This window comes from Bombus vosnesenskii, unplaced genomic scaffold, assembly GCF_011952255.1.
Source record: "Bombus vosnesenskii isolate JDL3184/JDL3185 unplaced genomic scaffold, Bvos_JDL3184-5_v1.1 scf7180000013264, whole genome shotgun sequence".
NCBI lineage: Eukaryota > Metazoa > Arthropoda > Insecta > Hymenoptera > Apidae > Bombus > Bombus vosnesenskii.
The window spans coordinates 6027233-6052353 of NW_022882924.1; the positions used below are offsets into that span (position 1 = coordinate 6027233).

Here is a 25121-nt window from a genome sequence, read left to right on the forward strand (position 1 = left end):
TAGCCGGCCTTACTTTTCCATTCGGGGTTAGCTTGGAAAGTGGGAAACGGAGAACGAAAGATTAATTTTATTTGCATTGCATCCATTTTCACCGCGGTAATCCGTTGACAAGCCGCTATTAAAGAGCTCCGCTGCGACGTGGCGCGGTCGAGGTTGTAAGGTCGTCGAATTAACCGAAGAACAACGCGAAGCTTTTATTACCCACGCGGCGGTAGTTCTCGGTGCGGTGTCCGACCATCCGAACTTCCGTAATTCGCAAATCCCACCTAAGTCCGTCCGGCCTCTTCGTGGACGAGCGTCGAATGCTCGCGGACATCGGGAACGATCGCGTTCTTCCTGTTGTTCGGACTTGGAAACGGCTCCCTGTGACACTCGTTGTTAAGTTGCTAGTTCGTGGAAGTTGGAAGTTGCAGGTGTTGTCGGAAATCGATCGTTTCTGTGTCGAATCCACGTAGATCGACGAGGATGAACTAGCCTCGCGAACGCTATAGGGTTATAGTTTCCGTTCTACGGTATGGATATCGATTCGAGCTTGCAGAGAATTTCGTAGCTCCTCCCACTTTTCACCGCAAAATGGCGCGATTCGAGAAAACTAAATACGCGTGCCGCAAAGTATTTTGGGAATACGTTAATCCAACCGAGGATTATTTATAATTTCCCGGCACACCTGAGACTTGCCCTCCGACTAATTTATGTCGAGCGAAACACGAGCGCGCGCGCGCGCGCGCGTGTACACTGCAAAGGTAGCTGTTAGCGTGCGATTAACTATGGACAGATGCAATATCTAATCGTACGTTACGATGGGTCGCTATAAACAGTTATTCCCTGATTTTCGATAAACCGTATCGAACGAGGGAGCGCGAGCAGGCGGTCGCTGCACCGCGCAAGACTTGCATCTGCCGCACGTATTTTTTGCCAGGCTTGTTTGCCTCGCGAATCAATCGTGTTCTCGATCGCCAGTTTAATTAATTACCTATCGCGTGAGACGAACACCGATGTATCGCGTTTTGATTACCTTTTAAAAGCCCAGGTTCGATAATTTAAACGAATTTATCGAGAAAAAGAAACGACGAAGCGAAGCCCGATGGACGTTCGTGACGATAAGAACGAGATAATTATCGACTGGTCGACACGCGTCTGTATTATTACACGAGACGATAGTTAAAACAACGACGAGTCGCGAGGAATGCCGATACAATGCAGCAGGGTTGCCGCGACGCTAACAAGAATTAATTAAAACGGAATAACTAAAAAACCAGAAACCACTGAATAATTGTAGCCGGCTTCCAGCGTTTTTACAGCGGACCAGCCATTTCATAGCTAACACGAAATTCCCGACCGGTTCTGACGCGTGTAAAAAGCATCGAGTGAGAGATGGGAGAAGCCAGACGAGGAAGAGGAGGATATAAAAAAAAATGCGTAAATTTGCGTAGAATTGTTTTCCTCTCGTTGGTCGAAAAATCGCCGGCTAACAGCCGCGAAAGCCTGCTCGCGAGATATTAATAACGGACGCTGTAAATTTCGAGCGAACACGGTCCCCGAAAAAAAAATACCGTAACAAACGGTAAAGAAACGCGAATCGAATGGGTGTTCAGCGATGCTTCCCTTCTGGGCCACGTTTTCATAACGAACGGTAGCGAAAAAGAAGACAATTACGTTGGACGATCCGTGCGTTTTCGTACGACGTAGATCGGCTCGAAGTAGAGTCGGACGGGACTAGTCAGACCAGCCGCCAAACACCCACGACGACGTGATCCACGTTTCGGTCCTTTTACAAACAACGCGCCATCGCCGAGCGATACAATTTCTCATACACGTTATAACGCGTCGCTGTTTGCAAAACGAGCCTTCGTATTTGCCCTAATGCATATTTGGGGGTTGATAACGCGCACGTACGGCGAACACGTGTTCTAGATTACAGAGCGTCGCCAGTCCGCAGCTTAACCCCGTGAAAGAGAATTCCAAATGCGCCCTCCATAACGGACGCTATAGTTTCCCGGTTGCTGAGAAAAGTCTCGAACGTAGAACGATCGAATCGAGATGGAATCGTGTCACTCGAAGTAACAGGCCGACGACGAGTCGTTATAAATAACGTTCGAGGTCTACGGAAATTTTCTCGACTGGAAATAACGAGCACGGTATCGAACGCGACGAATCGCACGATAGTCGGAGAAACTCGGTGTTTTCACTTTCCTTTCGCGTGAGCGCACCGCAGAGGCGAGCTCCTACCGAGGCTGATCAAATTTAGAACCGCGTATCGCGTGCAATCGCACCGACGTTAAAAATGGAAATACCTCGTGCTCGCGACTCGAACGCGATCACCGAGTGTCCACGATCGGTAACGACTCGCCGACGAATCGACGCGCTGACGCAACAACAGTCACGCGACGCGAACTTTCCAACTTTTCCGCTGTCCGATTTCTCTGCACGCTGCTCAATTTTTCCGTCGATCAATTTTTCAACGGCGTCTTCTCGATCGTCGGATCACGGATTTCTCATCGGTGTGTACAAAGCCAGCGAAATGGTCGAGAGGCACGCTTTCGCGAGATTTGCCGTAGCCTTAAGTCGAAGGATTAAAAAGGAGCCGGCACGAGGGGCGGTGCTGCAATTCCGGCGCTTTTACGAGCCGCGATAGAAGCGAGGCAGTCGCGTGGCGATCTCGCGTAAACGCATTCCTTCGATACACAGAGGAGGCGGCCCCCTGATTTCCCGTTCGCATGACGAACTCGTGGTAACGATGTTCGCAACGGAGGAATCGCGTGTGCGGCGGTCGCGTGGCGTGCAAATTCGTCGTCATCGAGCGGGCCCTCGCTTCTCGCTCGGCAGTAAACGGTCAACCATGATTCCTCCGTGATTACGCGCGCCGGCGGGACTGGCGAAAAAATTACCAGCCCCGTAACGTCGAACTATACGAACGTCGTAATTCTTGAAATTTTCTCCCACCGCGGCACGCACCCTCTTTCCCTCGCTTGCCAGCGGCCCTATAATGGACCGAAATTTTTACGACCGGATGGTCCGCTTGACTTTTATCCTCGGGGAAATTTGCCCTCCGTGCGAAACAAGAAGCTCGTATGGGCTCTTGCGGAAGAAAATTGTACCAATTGAATAGAAAATTGTACCATCGATGTCGACGAGGCATCGTTTACCGCCGATATCGAGAAAACATCCAGAGGAGCTATCGCCGGCGTATGCGCCACGGCGCGTTCTTTTACGACGCTAAGCCGTGACTGCGATAGACTATCTAGGAACATCGATCGATCTTCTGTTTCGATATCGTAGGTCTCCTCCATTTCGTTATTTTCCAACGACGTCGTTTACCGCGCGCGTATTCGCGTTGCCCGAGGAAACGTTCGATTCTCCGACTGTTCGTGGCGTCGCGTCGTAATCCGCGGTTAAGACGCGTTATTTAGAAAAAATATTTAGAGGAGGAACGTTCGTCTAACGCGCCACGTTTCCACACTAATGAAAAGTTGCCTCGTAACGTTTCCGCGGTAACGCGGTCGCGTCGCTCGCGAACATAATTGTCGCGCGTCTAGTCGTCGAAGGGACGCTTTGATCCGCATGGTGCGCACACTGGAATAAAGAGGGTTAGCGTAAAAAGAGGCAGACTCGTTGGTAGAAGAAATCGACTCCGTGGTGGTTTACAGTGAAACTCGCGCGAAAACGATTTACGCAGTTGTCAAAGTTGACGCGCGATGCGACGTATGGCGGAACAACCAACAGCCTTTTCTCTGAAGTCTATGAGGAATTGCTGCGACAATCGCCAGTAAAATATCCTACGACTGCAGAAGCGAAAGAACTCGAACGCGTGCAATTTATTCCGATAACCTTTTCCGCTAAGCATCGGCGAACGCGTACACGAACCGGCTAAAAGAATCTGCAGCGTAGTCACGTTTTCAAATTCGTCAACTTCGCCCTTTGTGCATTGGCACGTCGCGATCGCGTTACCTATACGCAGGAAGCAATCGAAGGCAAACGAATAAAACCTGGCATCCACCTAATATTAGCTATAATAGCTATTATAACGATAATACCTATAATAGCTGTTGAGGATGTAAGATTATGCCAATTTTACGATACAGACTGCTATTCAACTGCTATTTTTGAGAAGTTGAAATGAGAAATTTCCTATATTGCAAGTTATAGAATGTACAGTGGGGACCACGTGCACCACCTATTTAGCATCCTAAGCACACAACATGACGGATGGTGACACAAAATGAGAACTCGACGATAGACCACCGGACGTTACGCTACGCACCCTCGAACAAGTACGCACAGGACGCAGCACTCGCGGGACGCTCGCGACATTTCCACAGTCACATGACTGGAGAGACGTGGACTTGCATCTGGTGGAAAGGTCGACGAAAATACACCCCCTGAACCGACACCTAAAATATAAGCACCAGACGTTTCGAGAATAAGATACTTAAGTGATACTTAGATGGTACAAAGATCATCGTACAACGCACCATGCAAGATACTTGAAGAGAGGCTTCGAAGGAGACTCGAGAGTACACAGGACTTAAACATCACGATCATATTGAAACTCTTCGAATAGGCATACAAAATCACAGTCATACTCTTTGATCTACCCTCCACCTTGAGCGTTAATATCGTGCAGGGTTCGTGACCCCAACCGAACAGTTACGGTTTAACTGATCGCCAACTAGTCGAGGGATGGCAACAGTATCGCAACGCGCGAATGACACTATATTATTTGTAAGGGAATATAAAAGGGACATAAAAGAGGTACAATCGGAGAAACTAATGGGAAGTATAATCGGTCGATAAATTAAGTATGCAGTTGGCGACTTGTGATGCTGTGTGTCCGTAAATGGACGGTAACCTTAGAACGGGAATTCGTGGAACGATCGACGCGCGTAAATTCGTGGCGGAACCGGTGACGGGGCATTCGACGTAGAACAGAGGGACTGGAAATGGGGCTGAAACGGGTGGCACGAGTTCCAAGAATATAAGAGGTAACGGCACGAGAACGAGCAGCCGGTTGGCGAGCGAAGGAAACCGGTCGCGATTAGATCTGGCGGTGTGGCGAGCCGAGCCGAACCCTTCGACCAGGCTAGCCTCTTTTCGCGATAAGGCCTGCAAACGCGCTCGCGAAGCGAAGCTTTCGTGTCGAACATTGGCACAGGAACGTGGCCACCACCCTCCTCTCCTCTCCTTACGAGGCTCTCGGCCACCGAGATTTCCTGCCTATCGCGTCCAACGGGCGGACGACGTTCTTCGTTTCTTTTTTCCTCCGGCCGATAATTTCTCCGTAAGCGTTGCTCGACGACGACGACGTTGCTTGCGCCCGTGACTCCGCGGAGTTGAGCGTCAAACTCGATTACACGGCGATACGTTCGCCTACTAGATCGGAATTTTAATCGACCGCCGGCCTCGATAATCTTTCCGGCACGTGCTATTCGAATCGGAGAGCGCAACGTAACCGCGAGCAAAATCCCACTGGAAATGGCGATTATCGTTCGAACGAGGTGCATCGATGGACTCGAGCGCGAGGAACGATCGACTAGAATTCGAGAGTTAATTGCACGGATGTTCGATCGTGTATTTGGGAAGATTCCGAGTCGTCGAGCAACGGAAACGAGGTGCTCGCTTCAAGCGGCTTATGTTATCAATTACTCGAAGCATTACACGGAGATTCGAAGCTTGGAGGAGTGCGTTCTGCGTGGTTAATTGGCACGATGTACACGAGTGCACGACGTGGCATGGCGGTGAATCGGCGCCTAGACGCTGCCTACGCTCTGGCTAAAATTTCAAAGCTAGCGCGTGATTTAATTGCCCGCCCGTATGGAATCCGGCTTGCGGCAGATCCCGCGATCGGCAGCCCGCGAATCCCGCCGGCATAAACAACGGAATTTCAATAACGCGCCGCGATCCAACTACCGCAGATTGTTCAATTTTCACAAATCCTACCGGTTCCACGTAACAATGTGGCGCAGACAACATCCAGTTCCGATTTCCCTTCATCAAGATTCGGAAAACCCTCCGCACAGCGATACGCTTACTTCGAATTTTCAAAGGTAAATGAATCGCCGGCTATGATCGAAGCTCTGTACCGTATGCCGGACGATAATTCACCGGCTCGAAGCGAGAATTCTATCGGTATCTGGAGAATCAGGGACGCAAAGTACGGTGAAAACGCGTGGTTATTTAATACGGAGCGTACATGCAGCGCCCTGAGTAGCGTTTCGAACAATCGCCACGTTACTAGAACGAGCTTTAAATATTACGCGTCCCATTTCCATTCGCAAATCCTTTCTAAGCAGACAGATAGCAGAGGCAGATAGCGGCACACGGGTAAGACTGATAAGGAATCGACATAACGTATGACGTTATCGCTACTTGTAAATAACATATCGCTCGATCGAGATTTCTTTGACGCATAGTTCAAGCGCGCACGCGTACCCAGTGATTATTCGAGATCGATCTCCTCGAAAACAGAGCTCGAAAACACTTGATCGCACGTGTAACTTCGACTTATTTTGCTCGAAAATCTTTACGCTCGCTGTCGAATTTTAATGAGCGAAGCTTTCGCGCCACCCTTTGCCGTCGTCACGGCGCGTAACCGCGTGCACGCGTTCAGCGTTGAAATATTCAGTTACGCCGCGGTTACATGGTCGATGGAGCGTGGATGATCGATTATTAAATCCGGTTACAAAACGAACCTGGTTCGTCGGAGAAAGATATTATTGATGCAGCTGGTGTCGATATATGCGGATCAAGACGCGAGATAGAGAGGATCGTGGCGCGTTCCTGCAAACACATCAACGCGCGAAAGGACACACAAACGCGTTAGACACCTGGGTAATTGCGTTACATAGCTGGCGCATGTACCGAGGCCGGGCACGTTCGATAAGTCGTGCCGAAGGGCTTGCGAATATTTACGCCCTGTTTACGTCGAGCTTACCCACAAATCCGCCGGTATAATTCATAATTCGCCGTTCCAAGGAGGGAAATCGACTTTTCCCACGGCGAGCATTTACGTTTGGCCGTGGCTTTAAACGCGAACGCGATACGATTCGGTTCGGTTGGCATCGCGTGAAAGCAACGTGCACGGCACGCTGGGGTCGATTCAAGTCGCACGGCTATTTTATTCCTTCCCCTGGCCTTTTCGCGTCGGAAAACGTATGAAAAATTCCCTCGAAAGAAAATGGAAAAGTTTAACGGCCGAGGCCCCTCGCGATTCTATCGTGTCTCTTTATTTAACTTTCGCGCGCGGTTACAAAGAAAAAGGTTAATCCACGGGCCAACCGTCCTTCTTTTCTTTGTTTATAGCTTCCATTTATGGTCTATCGGCGTTCCGTACGTGGCGCGTTCCCGTTGGCTTTCAACCGAACGTTTTCGGTATTTCGAGCGATCGGAAGAAAACGGGTGTTCTCTGTAACCGGAGTAGAAAATGAAAACTTAGCGCATCGACGGCTTTGAAACGCGTAAAGAACGTAAACGCCGGCGGCATTTCAGCGCAGCTCCACCCTCGACGAACGGTTAATTAAATATACGCGCGCGTATATCGAGCCGTTGTTTGTTCGTGTCGATAATTGCGATGCTAATTACATTTCACAGAAGAAGCGAGAACGGACTGCCATAGGCGGGTGTCGTTCGATAAATCGCGTCAAAGGCCGAGGATATTCACGCCCTACTTGTCAGTGGATTTATTTAAAAGTCATATCGACGTCGAGCGTTTTACGCCGGGAGAAAAACACCGTGCCGACACCAGCACCGAATAATACCGACGATTGCGTTAATTGGTCCGGAGCCTACCAATGTCACGGCTTTCGTTATTTCCCACGGCGCGCCGTTAATCCCTCGGCTAACCCAGAAACCTGATAACCCCTATCCGCTCGCCGATCAAAGGATTTTATTCGTCCGAATCGTCTATGAGAATGGAGTGTTCGACCTCGAAATACCAACGCCAACTTTGGCTGGCTGCCGTTCTCTTCTCCCCGATCTCGCGTTCTTCGAACAAACTTCTTCGCCGGCTAACAAATCCAGACTACCTTCCACGTTTAGCCGAATTATTTATCCGCCAGTGGTTCATTATCGGAACTCCTCGAAATCACCAATTCTCCGGTGAACCACGATTCCGTCTAGTTATACTCGCGTCAAAGAACGCCCTTTCCAGAAGAAAATAATTGCATTGTGCTTGAAGAGCGAGCGATCGCGCCGGGGAGTGGAATGGCAAATCTCTTTGAACGAGCTCGCGTCAAAAGGAAGGAACGTTTACAGGGACGTTTATCGCAAGCTCGCACCGAAATCGTTCACCCGTATAAAGAGTAATCGTTCGAACCTCGTGGAGAAGAGAAAGTTACGCTCGTCGAACGACCAACCGTTGCTCGCTCCCGGTTCTTCGCGCGTATTTCACGAGCCCGTAAAAAAGTCTATCCGGTCTCTCTCTCTCTCTCTCTCTCTCTCTCTCGTTTAGACGGCTGTATTTCACTGCAAGCCTTACATCGTCACCATCGTATCTCTTATCCAGGACCGTTCGCGGCCATTCGCGCATCATCTCGCAAAGCCGGTGCACACGTTGTGTCGCATCCGGCTGGTTTACGAGCAACGAACTGCCGAACAGGGAGAATTATTGAATTCGAACGATACCCAAGTCCAACGAGTACGATTATATCGTATTATATCGTGTGGAAACGACTATTCGCCGAAGAGACTAGCACCGATCGAGAGAAGTACAAAAATCGCAAATTTCTTAGACGCGCTGTTTACTCGATCGATATTCGCCACCGATCACAATCGCTTTGATGTTAGAATGCTAAGTATCGCGGCGAATTGTTTCACTCACTTTCGCAGTATATTTAAAGAATATGTTAACTGTGCGACGATTCTTGCTAATATTAAATTCACCTGTACCGATCGTCGACATCTTCCCACGTTATCGATTCTTGGACACGCGTCGACGTCGTCAGCAGATTATCCAGCCTAACTAATAAACGCCGATATCTACAATTTTTCGAACGATTCGGCGTCCCGTTTTAAATCTAACATTTATCCAACGCACTCAATGACCGACATATCGAATTTCCACATCCATGTACACGCGTATATATGAGTACATACATATACGAAAGAGACCAGCCCGTTTACAGTAAACAAATGAATAAATAACATGGTAGATTTGTAACGATGCGAGTTCGACGTATAATCCGATGAATTTCAGGATCTCCATTGTATATTCCAATATAAGCAGCTCGCTCGGTTGGCTCGCTGATAAATAGCAGCGCATTTTTTCTTCTTTTTTTTTTTTTTTTTTTGTTCTCCACGCGCCTTTTTTTTCGTCGTGTCACCGAGAATCGCGTTACCAAACGAGGGAAGATCATCTGTTCCAGGCGAACGCGCATCCGAAGCCAAAAGTATCCGATAACGGGTCGAAAAAGCAGACGGGAGAAAAAAGCAACGATTTTAATTTTACGCTGGTTGCAGCTGAAACAGGTACTGAATTCACGGTATGGTTTTCAAAATCCACCGAACAATGGTCGGAATCAGATTCGTTGTCAATCTCTGTTCAGCCCCGGGCAGCTATAATATACGAGGGGCTGAAGTCCGGCGGACGTTAAAACACTCGCTGTTGCTCGCGAGCGAGAGCGGCTTCGCTCGCGTTTTAAAGAGGACCTGTCGATCCCGATCGAATCTCCTGATCGATCCTCGACCCTCGGGTCTCGCGTTACGATCGCTCGAATCTGACCCCGGTGACTAAACGAGAGGTAGTTTCGTTGAACTCGATTACCCGGTTCGTTGATGCCTCGTAAATAACGCTGCCAAGTTCACAGAGATCGCGAAGGCCGCGTGAAAACAGCCGTGCATCGTCGAGATACTCGGCTTTGCATCTCTTCTCTCTCTCTCTCTCCTTCTATCTAGCTTTCGACGATATCCATCGTTAAATACCGAACGACCAACGTTTACGAACGCACTAGAAGAGACTCGCAAGTTGGGCGCTTAATCATCGATAAACGAGAAGATCGGTGGATGGAAATTTTGTAAAGAGTCTCTTTAAACACGGTATTTTAGAAGGCGAGCACAGCGTGAGCTGCTTCGGAAACTTCTCGCCAACGTCTTTTACGCGAAAGGATTAACTTCATCGGGTTGATAGATCGATCTTCTTGCAGGCGGATACTTTAAACGTATAGCTTTAACCTGTTGTACTACAGGTAGTCAGATGTAACTACGCGCGTCGCTATTAAACTTACGTTCCTTTCGCTCGGATCGAGTAGCAGACACGGTATAAATAGTGTCTCCTTTGTGTTAGAAATTTACAGCTTCCACGATACTCTTAAATTAAAGCATCAAAGACCGGTCGAACCAGTGACGATAAGGAATACGAAGCATCCTAGCGCTTTCAGCAGGTACTGAATCAAAGCCGAAATGTGCTTGTCGCGTTTATAAGCTGGCGAATTTACATCGCGTATTCGCCATTTTCTACCAATTTGCTCGTCGAAAATATCGAGCAAATGGTAAATCGAGCAAGCTGTAAACTTTGACTTGCGAGTATGATTTATTTATTGGCAGATCGAGCTACGTAACAGCGCGCAACGACTGACGTACGTCGTACGGATCGAAATTAGCAGAAACTTTATTGCGCGTTATGTAACTTATTAAGGAATAATCAATTTGAGTGGAAAGTTACGGCGGAGCATTTGCCAGGAACCAGATGCCATTGCAGGTTAAACGTCACTTGCTCAACATTCACGGGAGGATGGTTAGCCATCGACGATTTTCACGAGGGATTCGAATCCATTTCTTCGTCTTCCATTTTTCCCAGTACCAAGATGTCCGAAGCTACCAAAGTATCCTTCTGGGTAAGTATCGTCCGACATGACCGACGTGTGCACTCAGTAGCGGTCAGTCGGTGTTGGCTACTGGTCGCTTTCTGCAAAATCCTTCGTCTCTGCTGTCTGACCACCGTGAACATTTTCCCAGAGTTGCCAGCTACTCGCACGAACAGTGTCCACCGCGAATTTCAACGACAAAACTTAACGTACCATTTCGACGTTCGAGAATACGTTTCCGAGGCTTGGAAAAAATCTCTATTTCGAAGAATAATCGGAACGGAACGATTCTATGAGAAATTCTACCGACAAGAACCATCCAATTTTCCAGGGGATGAATTTCTGCGATAAAAAAGAATGCGGGAACTCCGAAAACAGAAGTCGAAGCGGCGAAAAACGATGCTGGAATGCGAACAGTGGAATTGCAATAATAGAAAGGGCGATAAAAAACATTTAAAAAAGCGATTGCAGTAATAAAGAAGGATGCAAAGATTTTGCCAAAGGAGGAAATATGAATATACGAAGAAAATAGCGCGACAAATTCTACCAATGGGAAAACGTAAGTTGTCGATCAGGAAATACGACTCGATATATATATATATACGTGAACTGGTATCTCCTACGATATGAATGACATCGAATATTCGAAGAATAAGATACCACCTTGCCTTGTAATCTTATTGAACGAGGGTCGATGTTCCCGTATAAATACCCACTTCTGCGACTCGTACAACTCGATTTATAAACACGAATAGCCTTTTTGCGAGCAGGTGAAATTTCCCGCACATAATATCTGTAGGATGATCAATGGCAGTTATGGGTATCGGCGGAGCTCATCCTACCCCGTTCCCTTCTTCCTGGGCAACACTTTCGTCAGAAGGTTGGCTCGCAGGCCGAGTTTCAAGCAAGAGAACTTGTGTCTGTACGACGCTCCAGTCCTCGTCGATATTGATTTCCTCGCAACGTTATTTACCTCTCTTTTCGCGCCCTCTTACGACGCTCGTTTCTCTATATTACGTCGTTACGGTCATTCGATGTCCGACAAATCAACTTCGTTCGGCAAATTGGAATACGAGTTGGTCGCAAGGCTGGTACACTTTTCACGCGATAAAATTCTCGAATATCCGAAACTAGACACACCTGTTTGAACGTTCGTTGTGGTTTATCGTGTCGCACGAAATATAAAACGTTCAATATAAAAATTTCATCGACGCGACTTTTAATGAGACACGACTATCCTGATCACGTCGGTACGATTTGAAATCAATTTGACAAGGTACATAGAGGTTAGACGATATTCATCGCGAACGTGTGTTTGATAGAAAAGTAGTACGCAGCATGAATATCCATTTTAAGCGCGCGATAAATATAGCTGCACTGCATACTGAGCTTCGTTAATACGATGGGTAACTGACTGTTTAAATACGTTTGTGATCTCTGCGAGATGCGTACTTGTACTGAATATCTTGTAATCCCTATATAATTTCCGAAATTGTTTCAAACTTTATCCACACGATCGTAATGATAGTAGAGTTGTACAACAATACTGATGAAATTTCAAAATGTTTCGTACAACGGAATAATACGTATAATAAAATGTATCTACGTGCATGAAGGATAGCTACGGTTACTTTCGACGACCTTTTGTATATAATATATCAACTGGAATACGCGAGCGTTGCAACGAAGAAAATTACTGGAAAACCGAATCGCGGGAAAATACGAGGAATAAAGCGTCGTTCGTAAAAGCTAGTCGGCTCTTTCCATCGACTGCGCGACGCTTTCGTACAACAGCACGGTTAAACGTGACGCGTGCAAACCACGATAATAAAGTATACAGCTACGACGATCCGAAGCATCGCCGCGTGGCAACAAAATTTTTCAAAAATATATTTCACCCGACGACCGGGTCCCGAGTGGCTGACCGTAACCGAGCTCTTCCACTGGCACCGGTACACAGTGGAACAAGCCGGCGAGGGTCAAACGCAATCCGGCTAATTTCCATTTCTGTTAATCAAACGCAAATTTCATTACATTAAAAGAGCGACCCTTGACCGAGGTAAAGCAAAAATCTGCCCAATTAAACGAGGAGAGTGCGGCAAGCGGCGTTTTAGCGTTTTCACAGGACAACCGAAGCGTATAGGAGAACGAAGCAAAAAGCGACTCCTTCGCTTTCTCGTCGTTGGATTCGGTATTAATGGGCTTTGTTCGAGAGAAATCGATCTCGAACGACCATCGTCTCGAATTACAACCGATAAAAATCAAACAGCCAACCGTATCGTCTGTTACCAACTTCTTCGTCTGTTTTTTCGTCTGCTTATTGGATTTCTAATCGCTGTTTAAGCATCGTTAAGAAGGGAAAATCTTCGACAAGAACAAAGTTAAACTCGATGCTGGAACCTCCTAAACGTGGAAAGAAGTTGGCAAGTAAAATTCCATAGGGGAAGAGTCGCGAAGGATACGGCGATTCGACTCACTTGGAAAGTTCGACTCGGTCGGCAAGGCGAAAAACCTTGGAAAAAGGGCGTAAATGGGAAATACGGAAAGCGGAAAACGAGAAAGACTGGCGCTGGTTCCCGAGCAACGACGAAGAAATTGCTGGAAGGAATGCGCCACTTGCTCGCGAGTGAACGCCGTTGAAAGTCAATTCCTCGCGCGGTGTACACGAAACGTCATCCCGCGTGATTAACGATCACGGAATTAATTTCGAGCAGCGACAGAGCAAATACTTCGGGGATTAAGCGTCCGGGGGTTGTCTTTGTTTTTCCGTTCGGGATTCCCTATGAAATATGTATAAAGCGTGTCCCGGTTACGGGCGACGACCGAATTACGCGCGGCAATCTTCAAGATCGAGGATTAATCAAACGCGGTCGTTTAATCAAATCGAGCCGCCTGGTCTATCGGCCGACCCGATTTCCCTCGATCCGCTGCGCGCCGGAGACGTTCTGTAATTCTCTAATAATATCGGCAAACGAGATTTCGAATCTGTTTCCTTCTGCGATTAATCCTCGGCGCAACCGACGGAAACGCAAAAGTACCAAGATGGATAAGTCTAGATTCCCGAGCTGACGTTTCGTGTTTTCACGAGCCAACGACTTCTAGCCGTATCCACGCCAGAAACAGTCGAGTGGCGTTGTCGAGCCAGCAGAAATAAAAATTCCAGGACGAATAAACGCGTCCCGTTTGCAATCGGAAAGTCAACAAGAAGGCTCGCGAATCGTTTCAGCGATCGAGGTCACGGCGAAGGGACGAGTTCAAAGGGAACCGCCGTATATATCGGGTCAAGGAGGCCGAGGTTGCCAGCCAATTAATTAGTCATTTCTTTGACGAGGATTCTCGTAGTTCGAGGTGTTCTCTTTGCCGCGATACGAGTAGTAATAACAGCGCCTCTTCGAACTGACGGCGCGGCCAGCGGAATCGTTCGTCGAGGAAGCGAAACGAGGTCGAGTCAAATAAAATAGGAGAGCGCGGGACCATCTTCCGGCACGATCTTCGTTTCCGAGGCGACTTGCTTGAAATCGAGGATCGCGCGTACAACGCGCTAACTCGATAAAACACCCGTAAATATTTATGGGACTTGCCTAGTACGCGTTTGTTAACGAATCGATAAAACGACCGTGTAAATTTTTCATCGAATAACTGCGTCTTCTCCGAGAGTCGATCAGGACGACGACAGAGAGCAGAAACGGCGATTTTGAACGGCAAACGGCACGCAATTGTCGTCTCGCGAACACGTATGGCGTAGGTCACGTTTCGCGCTATCGTAGCGGACTCTGCCGCGAGCGAGTTCGATGCGGAATGTTTAGAATCGAACTGGTGCTATCACAGTGCTCTATGGAAGCCAGCACACGACGTTCGAATTTATTTTTGATAATGAAATTTTGCCGAATAATTAATTACGGGGATCGAGGCCCGGGAAATCAAACTGTTCCGTAATTTAATGGAGCGAGCCGCTATCGGAACCGTTCGTTGCGATATCGAAGCGTTCTTTTAAATCGCGCCCTCGTCCGACTAATGGCATTGCCGCGCGCGAAAATATGCGCATACGTTTCCAAGGCTGGCTACCGAAAGAGTAAAACCAAATGGAATACGTACGCAGGGCAACGACCAGCCTGACTCTTATGCGTTGCGTGGCTCACGTGGAATATTAAGTTTTATACAAGATGCGAGCGTGCAGCCTCGTTCTTTTTTTTTATTCTTTTCCTCGAGCAATTAATAACGCTAAAAAGAAGAGAAACGAATCGTTCGAGAAGGTGTACGTGTAAAATCTAGGTGCTTTAGAAAACCCTAGAGCAGAATCACCGATGGAAACGCCAGAGTAAAGGAAACAGACCGCTCCAAACGTAAACAGTATCCTCCAGCGTATTCGATCACTCTACCGCGATTAATTAATCACGCCGGACTATAGATGTCCATCGAAGCGGCACAGCGCTTAAGATTTTCTCGCGTAGAACTACGGTAGATACGCGTTTCCACTGAAAGTTCAGTTTCCCAGGAGATACGATCGACCACGAGAGATGTTCGAGTAGCGGGATACGCACGATCGTCGAACACCGAGCGCAGGGAAGAAACCAAGGGTTGTTTATTCTTGCGGCGAACGTCGATTCGATTCGACCGATGCGAAAAATTTGAGAATCGCGATGGGATAAACGAGAAGGTGACCAGGGGGTGGAGCAGAGGAACTCGAAGGCACTCCGAATTTATGCGAAAGCAACCTCGTTACGGTGCGGCTGGCAAAGTAGGTCGCATGAAAATAGCGAGGACGTTTAAAAGCGCCTCACCCTGCGATTTAACGTCAATGGGCCACTTCTCGTTCCCCTCTTTTCTTTTTATCCGTAGACCGCGCGCGCCTCCTTTTTCTCGAGCGCAGCCCGTTTCTTCCTTTTTGCGAGCTGACTCGCGACATTTAAGCCAGGAGTCGTACAACGACGGTGGCGAGCGCTTGGGAAAATCTTTGCCCGCTGTGGCCACGAGCGAGCGAGATAGCGAGCGAGATAGCGAGCGAGCGTGCCTGCGCTTTTTTCGAAGAAGGATTCCTCCTCGACGGGCTGTCGCCTTCTGTTCCGCACGCTTTCGTGCCTCCACGCTTCGCAACGTCGCCCTCTCTCGTCTCGGCGCCCATCCCTTTCTCGCTCTGTGCCGACCTTAAGTTTCGTTTTCAAGCGACTGCGCTCCGCTACGAATTCAACACGACGTTTCTTCGGACCGGTTAATTAGTCCGGCGGTTTAAAGCGTGGTCACGCTGCCCCGATCGATTTACAAGAAAGATGCGGTGTGTCCGGAAGAGGAACGAACAACGCTATAGCGAACGAATATCGTTACAGTTTTCCTCGATGGAATCAGGATACTGTATCGAACACATATGTCACGTCAATCGCGTTAGATCGTTCACATTTTCTATCGAGTTTAATCGTGATTTGATATGCAAGAATCGCAAAAGTTATATATTTACATATAAATATATATATATATATTTGTATCTACATATAAATTAATTTTGCGCAATTGATTATCTGGAAATATAAATACATTCGGTATATACGAACGCAGCAACGCTATAACGAACGAGGTGGTAGAACCAATTACATTCGTTCTAGCATGCCCGATTGAAATTGAAAACTACCGTCCCGTTTAAACTCCAACGTTAAGGTTAACGCTGTTTTTTTTTTTTTACAGTTACATCGGAATCGAATCAAATCCATCACTCGTGAAACTCCTTCGAGATACGTCAGGAGCAAAGGGGCGATTTCCATTCTCGTGAACGCAACGACGAGACCGAAGAACGGAGCAACGAGGGCGGAACGAAACGAAAAGAGGTGGACGAGGTATCGTTCACCCTCGACCTTCGACAGAAAGAGAGAGCAGGAATATAAAAGGCCGATGAAGCCGATCGTCTTTCATTACTAACACTCTATGAGCACGTACGCGATATTTCGCCAGCGAGGAATTCCGTGATGGGGTATAAATGACTTCCTCCCTGAAACTTACTCACCGTCTATAGACGCGCCGGATAACCTTCGATCGTGGCTGACCTCGATCCAAGTTCATCCCATGTAGGGGCCGAAATGCCCGCAGACACCGCTCGCTACCTACGACAACGTCGACCGCCGACTGTTCGCGTGTGTCCCGCTAAGTACCGTTGTCTCCATTAACCTCGCCGAAACCGAGAAGACTTAAAAGAACGAATCGTCCTGGTTTCCGCCGCAACGAGCAACTGCGGCAACGATAAAATACCAGCGACCGGTGCGCTCTATCTATCCTTTGTTTTTAGTTCCGTGAACTTGGAGTCGTAGAGCTACGATATGGAGGTTGGTCGAGCGAGTAACGTTCGTTTCCGACAATGGGTACTCGTTCGAAGAGAAACGAAAGAGAAGCAATGATCAAATATAGCGGCAGAGGAAGATTAAGGGGTAACGAGGTTTGTGGTTTCTTGAATACGGAGAAAAGAAGGGTGGAGAAAGAGTTGACGAGGGCGGTAGAAGGTGGTTCCGAAGCTGGTCGTATAATCCGCGAATATGAATAACGAACAGGCACGTTGAAAAGACCGTGGCCCATAAATTCGACTTAATTAAAGATATCGATCCAGGAGGCAGCGTAAAGAATATTTTCGAGCTAGTTTTCGCGGATGAAAAGCCACGACGTCGACGGTTAGTTCGACGTTTGTTCGAGTATCCGTAGCTTGGACGAAGATTAATATGTGACGGAAACGTTGGTTGGTTAATTAGCGGAAAAATCAGAATGGAGAAAGAAGAGCCGACTCGTTTCTTCCCGGTATTTCTTCGGGGAAAGAAATTGAAAGTAGAAGGAGATCTGAAAAGGCTGCGAGAAAAGACGAAGGGGTGGTCGGGGGTGACTCGCATTCCGCTTGAAAACAGGCCACTCGATTACGCGGTTGTTTCGCCACTTAAATTACCACCGCATTGAACTCGCGTCGATAAACCGTCGTTGTTGAATTAATAACTGATCCTAATTGAATTAATAATCCGCTCATCCCTCTACGGAAATTGTAATAGCTGCTCGGTGGCTAACAAAATACGGCCAAGCTATACGTACAGTTATTGGTTCCTGTTCAATTATTGACTTCCCTTCTATCTCTCCCCTCGCCCTTCGCCTCGTCTCCATTGGAATGTTCTATCAAATCACCGGCAAAACGAATGTTCATAAAAAAAAAAGCTGAAACGAGCTTCGTCGAACACACTTCCCCATACCGAAACTACCGCTTTACCTACATTCGCGTATTCGATTAATCAACGAGCGCAAATCCAACGACGAAAGTACGTTGCGAAGTTTTTCCCAAAGTATCACCGATTCGCGATTGTACTCTGCGCGGTGCTAAAGAGCAGCGAAACTAACTTCGCGAAACAAATAGCGGACGACCTTCGACTTTGTATCGAACGAACACGCGGGATCGAGGTACCGCGACTGTTTACGAATCAGTCCCGGCCAGCCAATGTCAACAAACGCGATTCCCTACCGACGAGCGTGTTCTTCTTGCTGATTACGCGACAAAGTTGACCGAGATATTTCGAGCAAAGGGCAGTTTCGTCGAATCGCAGGCAACGCAAACGGAAAAGTATAGCCTAAGAAAAGTGGGATTTTTTTCAAAACGCCAGACAAAATTCTGAAAACGATATTCAAGGAATAAATCTTAGAACGAAACTTACCGCTTCTCCCCGTTGGCGTCGGCGCGGACGTGGATCTTCCGGTTGGCTCCGGGATCGGGAATATCAGGTCGCAGCACTCTCTCTCGGGGAACTCGCTGGCGCGAGTGCACCTGCAGCAGCAGAAGAGCACGACGAGAGCTGCGGCGACGCTCGTCAGCAGCGTCGAGCGCGCGAGCAGCGTCCCGACGACACGTGACATGACTCGTCCCATCAGATCATGATACGGCATTGAGGACGACCTGCTGCCCTTCAGCCTCTCCGCAACGCGCTCCTCTTCGACGCTTTCAACGGCCACCGGTCGACCAGTCGGACGACTGAGACGAATCCCGCGGCATCCGCGCGACATTCTCTCGTCGTCCGTCTCATCGTGCGACGTCTCCTCCACCTTCGATGAGATCCAACCAAACCGAACACTCGTCGTTGTATCCACGCCGGGATATCGGCCGGCGATCGTGTCCACACTTATTTTCCCCTTCTTTCTCTCTACCTTTCTATTTCTCTATCTTTCGCTTTCTTCTCCTCTCTCTCTCTCTCGCTCGTACGAGGCAAAACGCGCACACTTTGCAGGATTCTACGATTGCCGATCACGATCGATCAAACACTTTCCTCGCGATTGCACGACCAACGTGGAACTTGTACTCGAGAACAACCTAAAAAGAGGATCTTGGTACGGTGATCGAGGACCTAGTTCGCGTGGCGTGAACTTCGTCCCGACGCGACGCACCGAACAGCCTCTTCAACCTCGGCCCGATCTCGTGATTCCGTTCGCGAAAGAATCTTCGATCGATCACACGCGCGAGCCACGACGCGGCACGCGAACCAACCGCGATGCTGGACGGTATCGAGAAACAAACGGAAATCCGCACCAACTCTGCCGATCACGACGAGGATCGCGACTCGCGCTTCGGACGATATGTGACCGTGTACAGGAAGATGTGTGCGCGCGCGCACGTGTGTGTGTGTGTATGGCTCCGTGCGTGGAAAAGCGTGCGGCGATTTGGAGTACGGCGGGGTGTTAACGTGGCTGCAGAAAACGATGCGGCAAAATTCGCGCACTCGGTCCTCGTGTCGCGTTCCGAACACACTTGGCGCGCGCGTGCTCGCCAACCGAGCGTGCTTTCGAGTCGAGACCGCGTCGCCACGGCGTCCCGACGCCCAATGACGACCGCACCGTGTTAGTCCGACGGCCGCGCGACTACCACCGCCCCGCCAACCCTCTGCCGCCCTGCTTCTACCGTCGCTACCTGCTCTCTCTCCCCCTACTCTCCCCCGACACAACTTACACACGATAGTTTCTGCGCGAAAGTGTGCGCGCTCTTCGCGTTCCGAAGGCTGCGAGAGCGGCGTTCTCCCGCTTTGCCTCTACGTGTCCTTGCACGCTACGCTCGCTCCACGTTCGCCTTACGCTTTGCCCCAGGCTCGTATGCGCAGACCGGGACTAACCTCTCCGTGTGTTCGTCTTTGTAGCCGCTCGTAACACGGCATTCAGGTGCTCGCAGGGGAACGCACACCTGCCAGCGCTACTGGTCTCCGGGGTGCACGCGCGAAACGCGTACCTGATTCGCAGGCGCAATCCCCGATGGCCACTCTTATCTATCTAGCTTCGCGTCGTTCGCGCTTCTCCATTCTATTCTCCCTCTTCCTTCCGTTTTTTTCTCTCGAAAGCTTTTTTTTACTTTTGCAGGTTGAGACAACGACGTGAGACCGCGTGAGTTCTGTCTCGTTCGAGTGACCAACGCATTAGTCGCGATGCATTTTTAAGGATCGTCGGAGGTGGTGGTCCAGTGCGCGTGAGATTGTACAGATGCCCAGCTTTCGAGCGTGCAAAGAGTTCAAGGATGGCAAGCGAAACGACGCTACGCTGTTTCAAAGCATAGGGACGTTGTTACTAGAAGACCTGACCGCAAAGTGGACAAGAAGAGAGTAAGGAACGATGCGGTACTTTTCCAGCAATTCGAAATGGAACACAGCGATACCTGCGATCGTTAGAAATTTACAACTATGCTGCTTTCTATGTATTCTATATACGTTTTCTCATGGAATATCCTTTCTCTTACAAACGGATGTCGCTACGATATGAAAAATGAAGAATACGCGTCCGCCACGTGGTGGAGCGCGTAGGCGCGCTCGTACTCGTTGCGTGTTCCTTGCTCGTAAGTTCGGCTTGGCCCGATATCGGTGTCCGTAGTTATTGGGCCGGCGTGCACATCGTGTGGACCGTGTCGGTGTGTCGGAATCGAGCACGTACATTCGGATGTTCGCCGATGTGGCGGTACGCGTCGTGCTGCTGGCGTACGTGTCGATGTAACACGATCCCACGGCAGTTCGTAGAAACGACAACGTCCGAGCGGATCCGAGGGATTCCGAGCGGAGAAACATCCCCTGGCCGGGGGGTGGGCAGGCGACCGACCAGCCACCGACCCACCGACATCCCTCGTTCCTCGTACGCGCCGTTCCTGACCTCGTTTCGCTCGGTTTGTCGAGGTCGGTTACGCGGAAATGCTCGCCGAACCCCGTCGAACCGGTCCACCCCTGAAAACCGGCTTAACCCTTAACCATCGTCACGTCGTTCCGGGTTGTTCGCGATCGCACTCTCATCGCGCTACTAACGGCCCGCGAAAGAGACACAAGACGCGAGATAACGCTTCTTCGACAGTTTCGCCAAGAGGTTGCCCGAATTTCTCGTTCGCAAGCAGCCACTTGTTCGCGGCGAAGTTTCTCTATACTCGACGAAGCTGAAGATGGAGAACCAATCTACGAAAGGTTGTGAAATTTTCATGGTTGCGGGAACGAATCGGGTCAGAGACAGGTTGGAAATTTCAACCGGTCCCATCGTCGTAGCTTCTCGGTTACGCGATCTTAATAAACGATGGCGGTTGTTAAGGATCGTGATCGGTTAAGGGACCGCCCCCATGAATATCAAACAAATTGACGAAGTTGGAGGAAGCCAGACGTTCCGAGGGTTGTTCGCGGTGACAGGAACCATAAGCTCGTCTGGATAATTTCGGCCAGCGCAACGGAATGACCGGTGTCATCGTCCGCGAATCAAACATTATCAATTAGGAAGGGTGATTGCTGGAATTCACGGACGACGAACGATCGAGATGCGCCGCATAATGCAGAGGCGCACGGTATTATTAATTCTCGTCGCGACGTCCCGAAAATCCGATATTCGAGTCCGCCAACAGAAAAACGCAACTGACTGCGCACCGGACCACCGCATAATCGCGATTCGATTGGTCGCGTTAAATAGAACCGAACTAATATTGACGTGTAATATTAATCGAGTTTTATGCCCGCGCGGTGTAATTATTTCGTTGTTCGCGCGAACGCTCTGTATGCCGACTCGGCCGTTTAACACGATCGACGTAGTTTCTTCCGTGAAAAACGCGTACGTTATCCGCGGAAAAACGACAAACGGTAAAAACCGATACGAACGGCGAACGAACTTCTCGTACGTCAATAAATCGCAGGATGTTGCTAGATTTCAAAAGATTTTACTGACAAAGCTGAATCGCTGGCTGGAACCAGTGGTATAAGCGCGCCACTGGTCAGGCGAGAGTGGTATATTCGATAGTGGTAGAAGTTGGTGGCTGGTCGGACGGATCACGTCGGTTGCAGGGGAGTCCGAGTCAGCACTTGTACGAATAATCAACCCAGGCTGCTCTTACTCGGAGTCGAGGAGAAGTGCGCGTAAAGAGAACCTTATTCCGCGTTAATTGCCGTGTAATTTGAAGAAAAGGTAACGAGTCCAGGCGAAAGTAGAGGGGGAACTTGAGATTGCCCGAAGAAGAAGCAGAAGACTTCTTGGAGGAACGAGCGAGTCGCTCGTTCTTGGGGAATCGCTGTTAGCAATTCGATCGTTTAAAACGGCGAACAGACGCCTTCGAGACGACCGTTCGTTTCGGACGTTTGTTTCGGGGACACCGCGCGCGCAATCGTAAACCGACAGACCTGAAAAGAAATCCGAAAGGTCGATAGATCGCGGTCACGCGATACGATCGTGTACGATTCTGACGTAGGAAGCTGTTCGCCGAATTCAGTGATTTAATATAAGCAACCGCGAACACCAGGTTCGTGATTTATAGTCGTGACGCGGTTGAGTTTCGAGTCGTGGAAATGTCTCGAGGAATCGATTTCGTTCCAACGAGTCATTCCGCTGGCCGAAAAGACGGACGGTAACGACGATTCGTAGCGACTCGTAACGATCGATCGAATGACTTAAAAGCGGAAAATTATGCAATCGGAACGATGGTAAATTTCGTGGCGATAAATTTTAACGGACGTCGCGAACGGAAGTGCGACAATCCTTCGCTGCATTTTTCGAAACGAGGCTCGAATTATCTTCGATTCTACGTTATTCTTCCGCATGCCGACGATTATTACCGCGGTTCTAAAGCGACGCGACGCCTCTGATTAAAACGCGAAGTTAGTCGCGTGCCAACCGAACACTGAGACCCGCGTGCACCGGTATCACGCGAAGGTATCGCGATCCAACCATCGGAATGATCCAGTCGCGAAGAACAGGGTGCAGTGTGCTGTAATTCCCTGCTCGCGATCGAACTGCCATTTATTTTACCCTCTAATCACAGTCGATGTCTCCCTCTCCGAAGCGTAAGGTTTGTATTTCTAGATACTAACTGCAGTCTTGCGTTGTACACCCGATGTAAACTTGGGCTATAGAGCCGACTGTGTAGAAAGAGCGAAAAGAAAAGCAAAAGCGAACGCGCGCTCGCGTACGACCGTAACGAAGGAAAGGGAAGGGGATTCCGTGAATCAGTGTCGACGCAGTGATACTTGGAGGGTGCATTAGAAATCAGGTTTAAACGAGCTGTAATATATTCAGCGGTGTGCCGCTGTATCGGGCGACGAAACCGTCGAGGGGTCGGATGCATAGAGAACTCGACGATAGTCAACGTCGGTCTGCGGTTACAGTCAGTAGAAGTGACAGCCAGTACCTGCATAATGACTCGACTGCAGCCGTGCAATGCGGCGCGCAAGCTCGCTACGCGATGCACACTGCCAATCGGAACGTTGTTTCGTCGCGTTAGATACACCGACACGAGCAGCTAGATTCTCCACTACCATTGCCTCTGCCACCTACACCATCGCCACGGCCATCGTACGATCACCACCGCCGTCGCCACCACCGATCTCTATCCTCGCAACAATGTCAGGCAGGTACGTCTTTCGAACTAAGGCACGCGATTCTCACGATTTCTTTCGAATTCGTAATTTCGCCGCCGTTAATAACTCTGCCACTCGGACTCGGCTTCGTAATTTCTTGCAACTCTGCTCGCGTGTTAATTTCTCCCGTTAGCTCGTATCTGAAACAACGTCGAATCGAATCGGTAAGCAAAGCGACGGACAACAATTTCCTCGTATCTAGATTGATATTTTGACATTCTGTACTTTACGAGCCTCGTGATTCGTTGCGTGGCAATTTCCGAAGGGTTGTTACTGGGAGGATCGTTACTCGTCGGATGTCTCGGATCTATGGAAAGGAATAGATTTGGTGACGAGTCGAATTGCGAAATAACATGGAACGACAGAGTGTTATAAGTAAAACATATTAATCATATGCAAATATAAATGGTTTTACATGGTAGAACTACCAAATAAACGGTACAATATGAGGATGACCGTTGCGCGAAAAAGCGAGTAAACATTCATTGTACCACCAGTTTTCATGCACTTCGACAGAATCCGTCAAATTCCACGTGTCCCATTAAAACCGAATATAATTTATACGCGTTGTTATTCGAAAAACAAACGAGATATATTCGCGGAGAATTTCGTCGACCGTCTAAACCGTTCGTTTCCTCGATCAGTCTCCAACGGGAGACGACATCGAAACGAACGAGCCGCTATGTACCATTCGCAATTTCGACAGAATACCACTGCAAGCTGTTCTCCCGATCCGTAGTTCGAATAGAAAAAAAAGAAAAATATGCAAATCGTATCTCGGTCCTTGGAACGCGAGAGCATTCGAATCACTGGAAAATTTTTGCAAATTTGTAAAACGCGCTGGCGCCCGCTCGGATTGCACCAAATCGTCGAACGACGAACGATCCCGCCACCCGTCCACCCTCGCTCCGACCATCGATCGCAAGCGCATGAAGACAGGTCGGTCCGGTAATTAAAATTTGTATTCTTTGTAGTAGTATACACTTTTACTGCGTGCACACTCAATCACAATATATGTATGATGCTCGTGTTGTGTTACATGTGTCTGCTGTGTAGGTGTCTTCGTGTCTGTGTGCCTGCACATATATAGATATATAAGTACACATACATAGATCGTTCTAAGATCGCGCATGCCTCGGCGCATATATCTATATACATGCACCGTTTTTATAATATGATTTCACTTTTTTTTTTCCTTTTGTTCTTTTCCATCGTCTCATATACTTATGACAATAATAGTATATTTTACATGCAAAAACAAAAAGTTTTATCACAGTGGGACAGCATACATTCGTTAATAACGTAATAATTGTATATCGATAACTTCTTCTCTACCTTCTTTTGTAACACCCTCCCCGTGTAATCCCCATCCCATAAGCCCCAGGTATCCGAAACCCGCCCCTCTCGACTTTTTCTCATCCCTTTCCCTTCCCTCCCCTCCCCACCCACCCTCTCTCTCTCTCTTTCTCTCTCT

At 48.8% G+C, this 25121-nt stretch overlaps 1 protein-coding gene across 2 annotated transcripts in view; it reads right to left on the reverse strand.

The window, feature by feature from the left end:
- The window catches only part of LOC117235667, a 213608-nt gene extending 193933 nt beyond the window's left edge, over positions 1-19675 (reverse strand). The window contains exons 1-2 of one of the 2 annotated variants that reach the window (XM_033497933.1): positions 19185-19675; positions 18461-19110 (exon numbers count right to left, since the gene is read on the reverse strand). In XM_033497933.1, the coding sequence (XP_033353824.1) occupies positions 18461-18806 (346 nt within the window). In that variant the 5' untranslated portion in view covers positions 18807-19110; positions 19185-19675. Of the gene's footprint in view, positions 1-18460 lie in introns of both variants that reach the window. The other variant, XM_033497925.1, reaches the window with a different exon arrangement.
- Positions 19676-25121: the final 5446 nt, after the last annotated feature.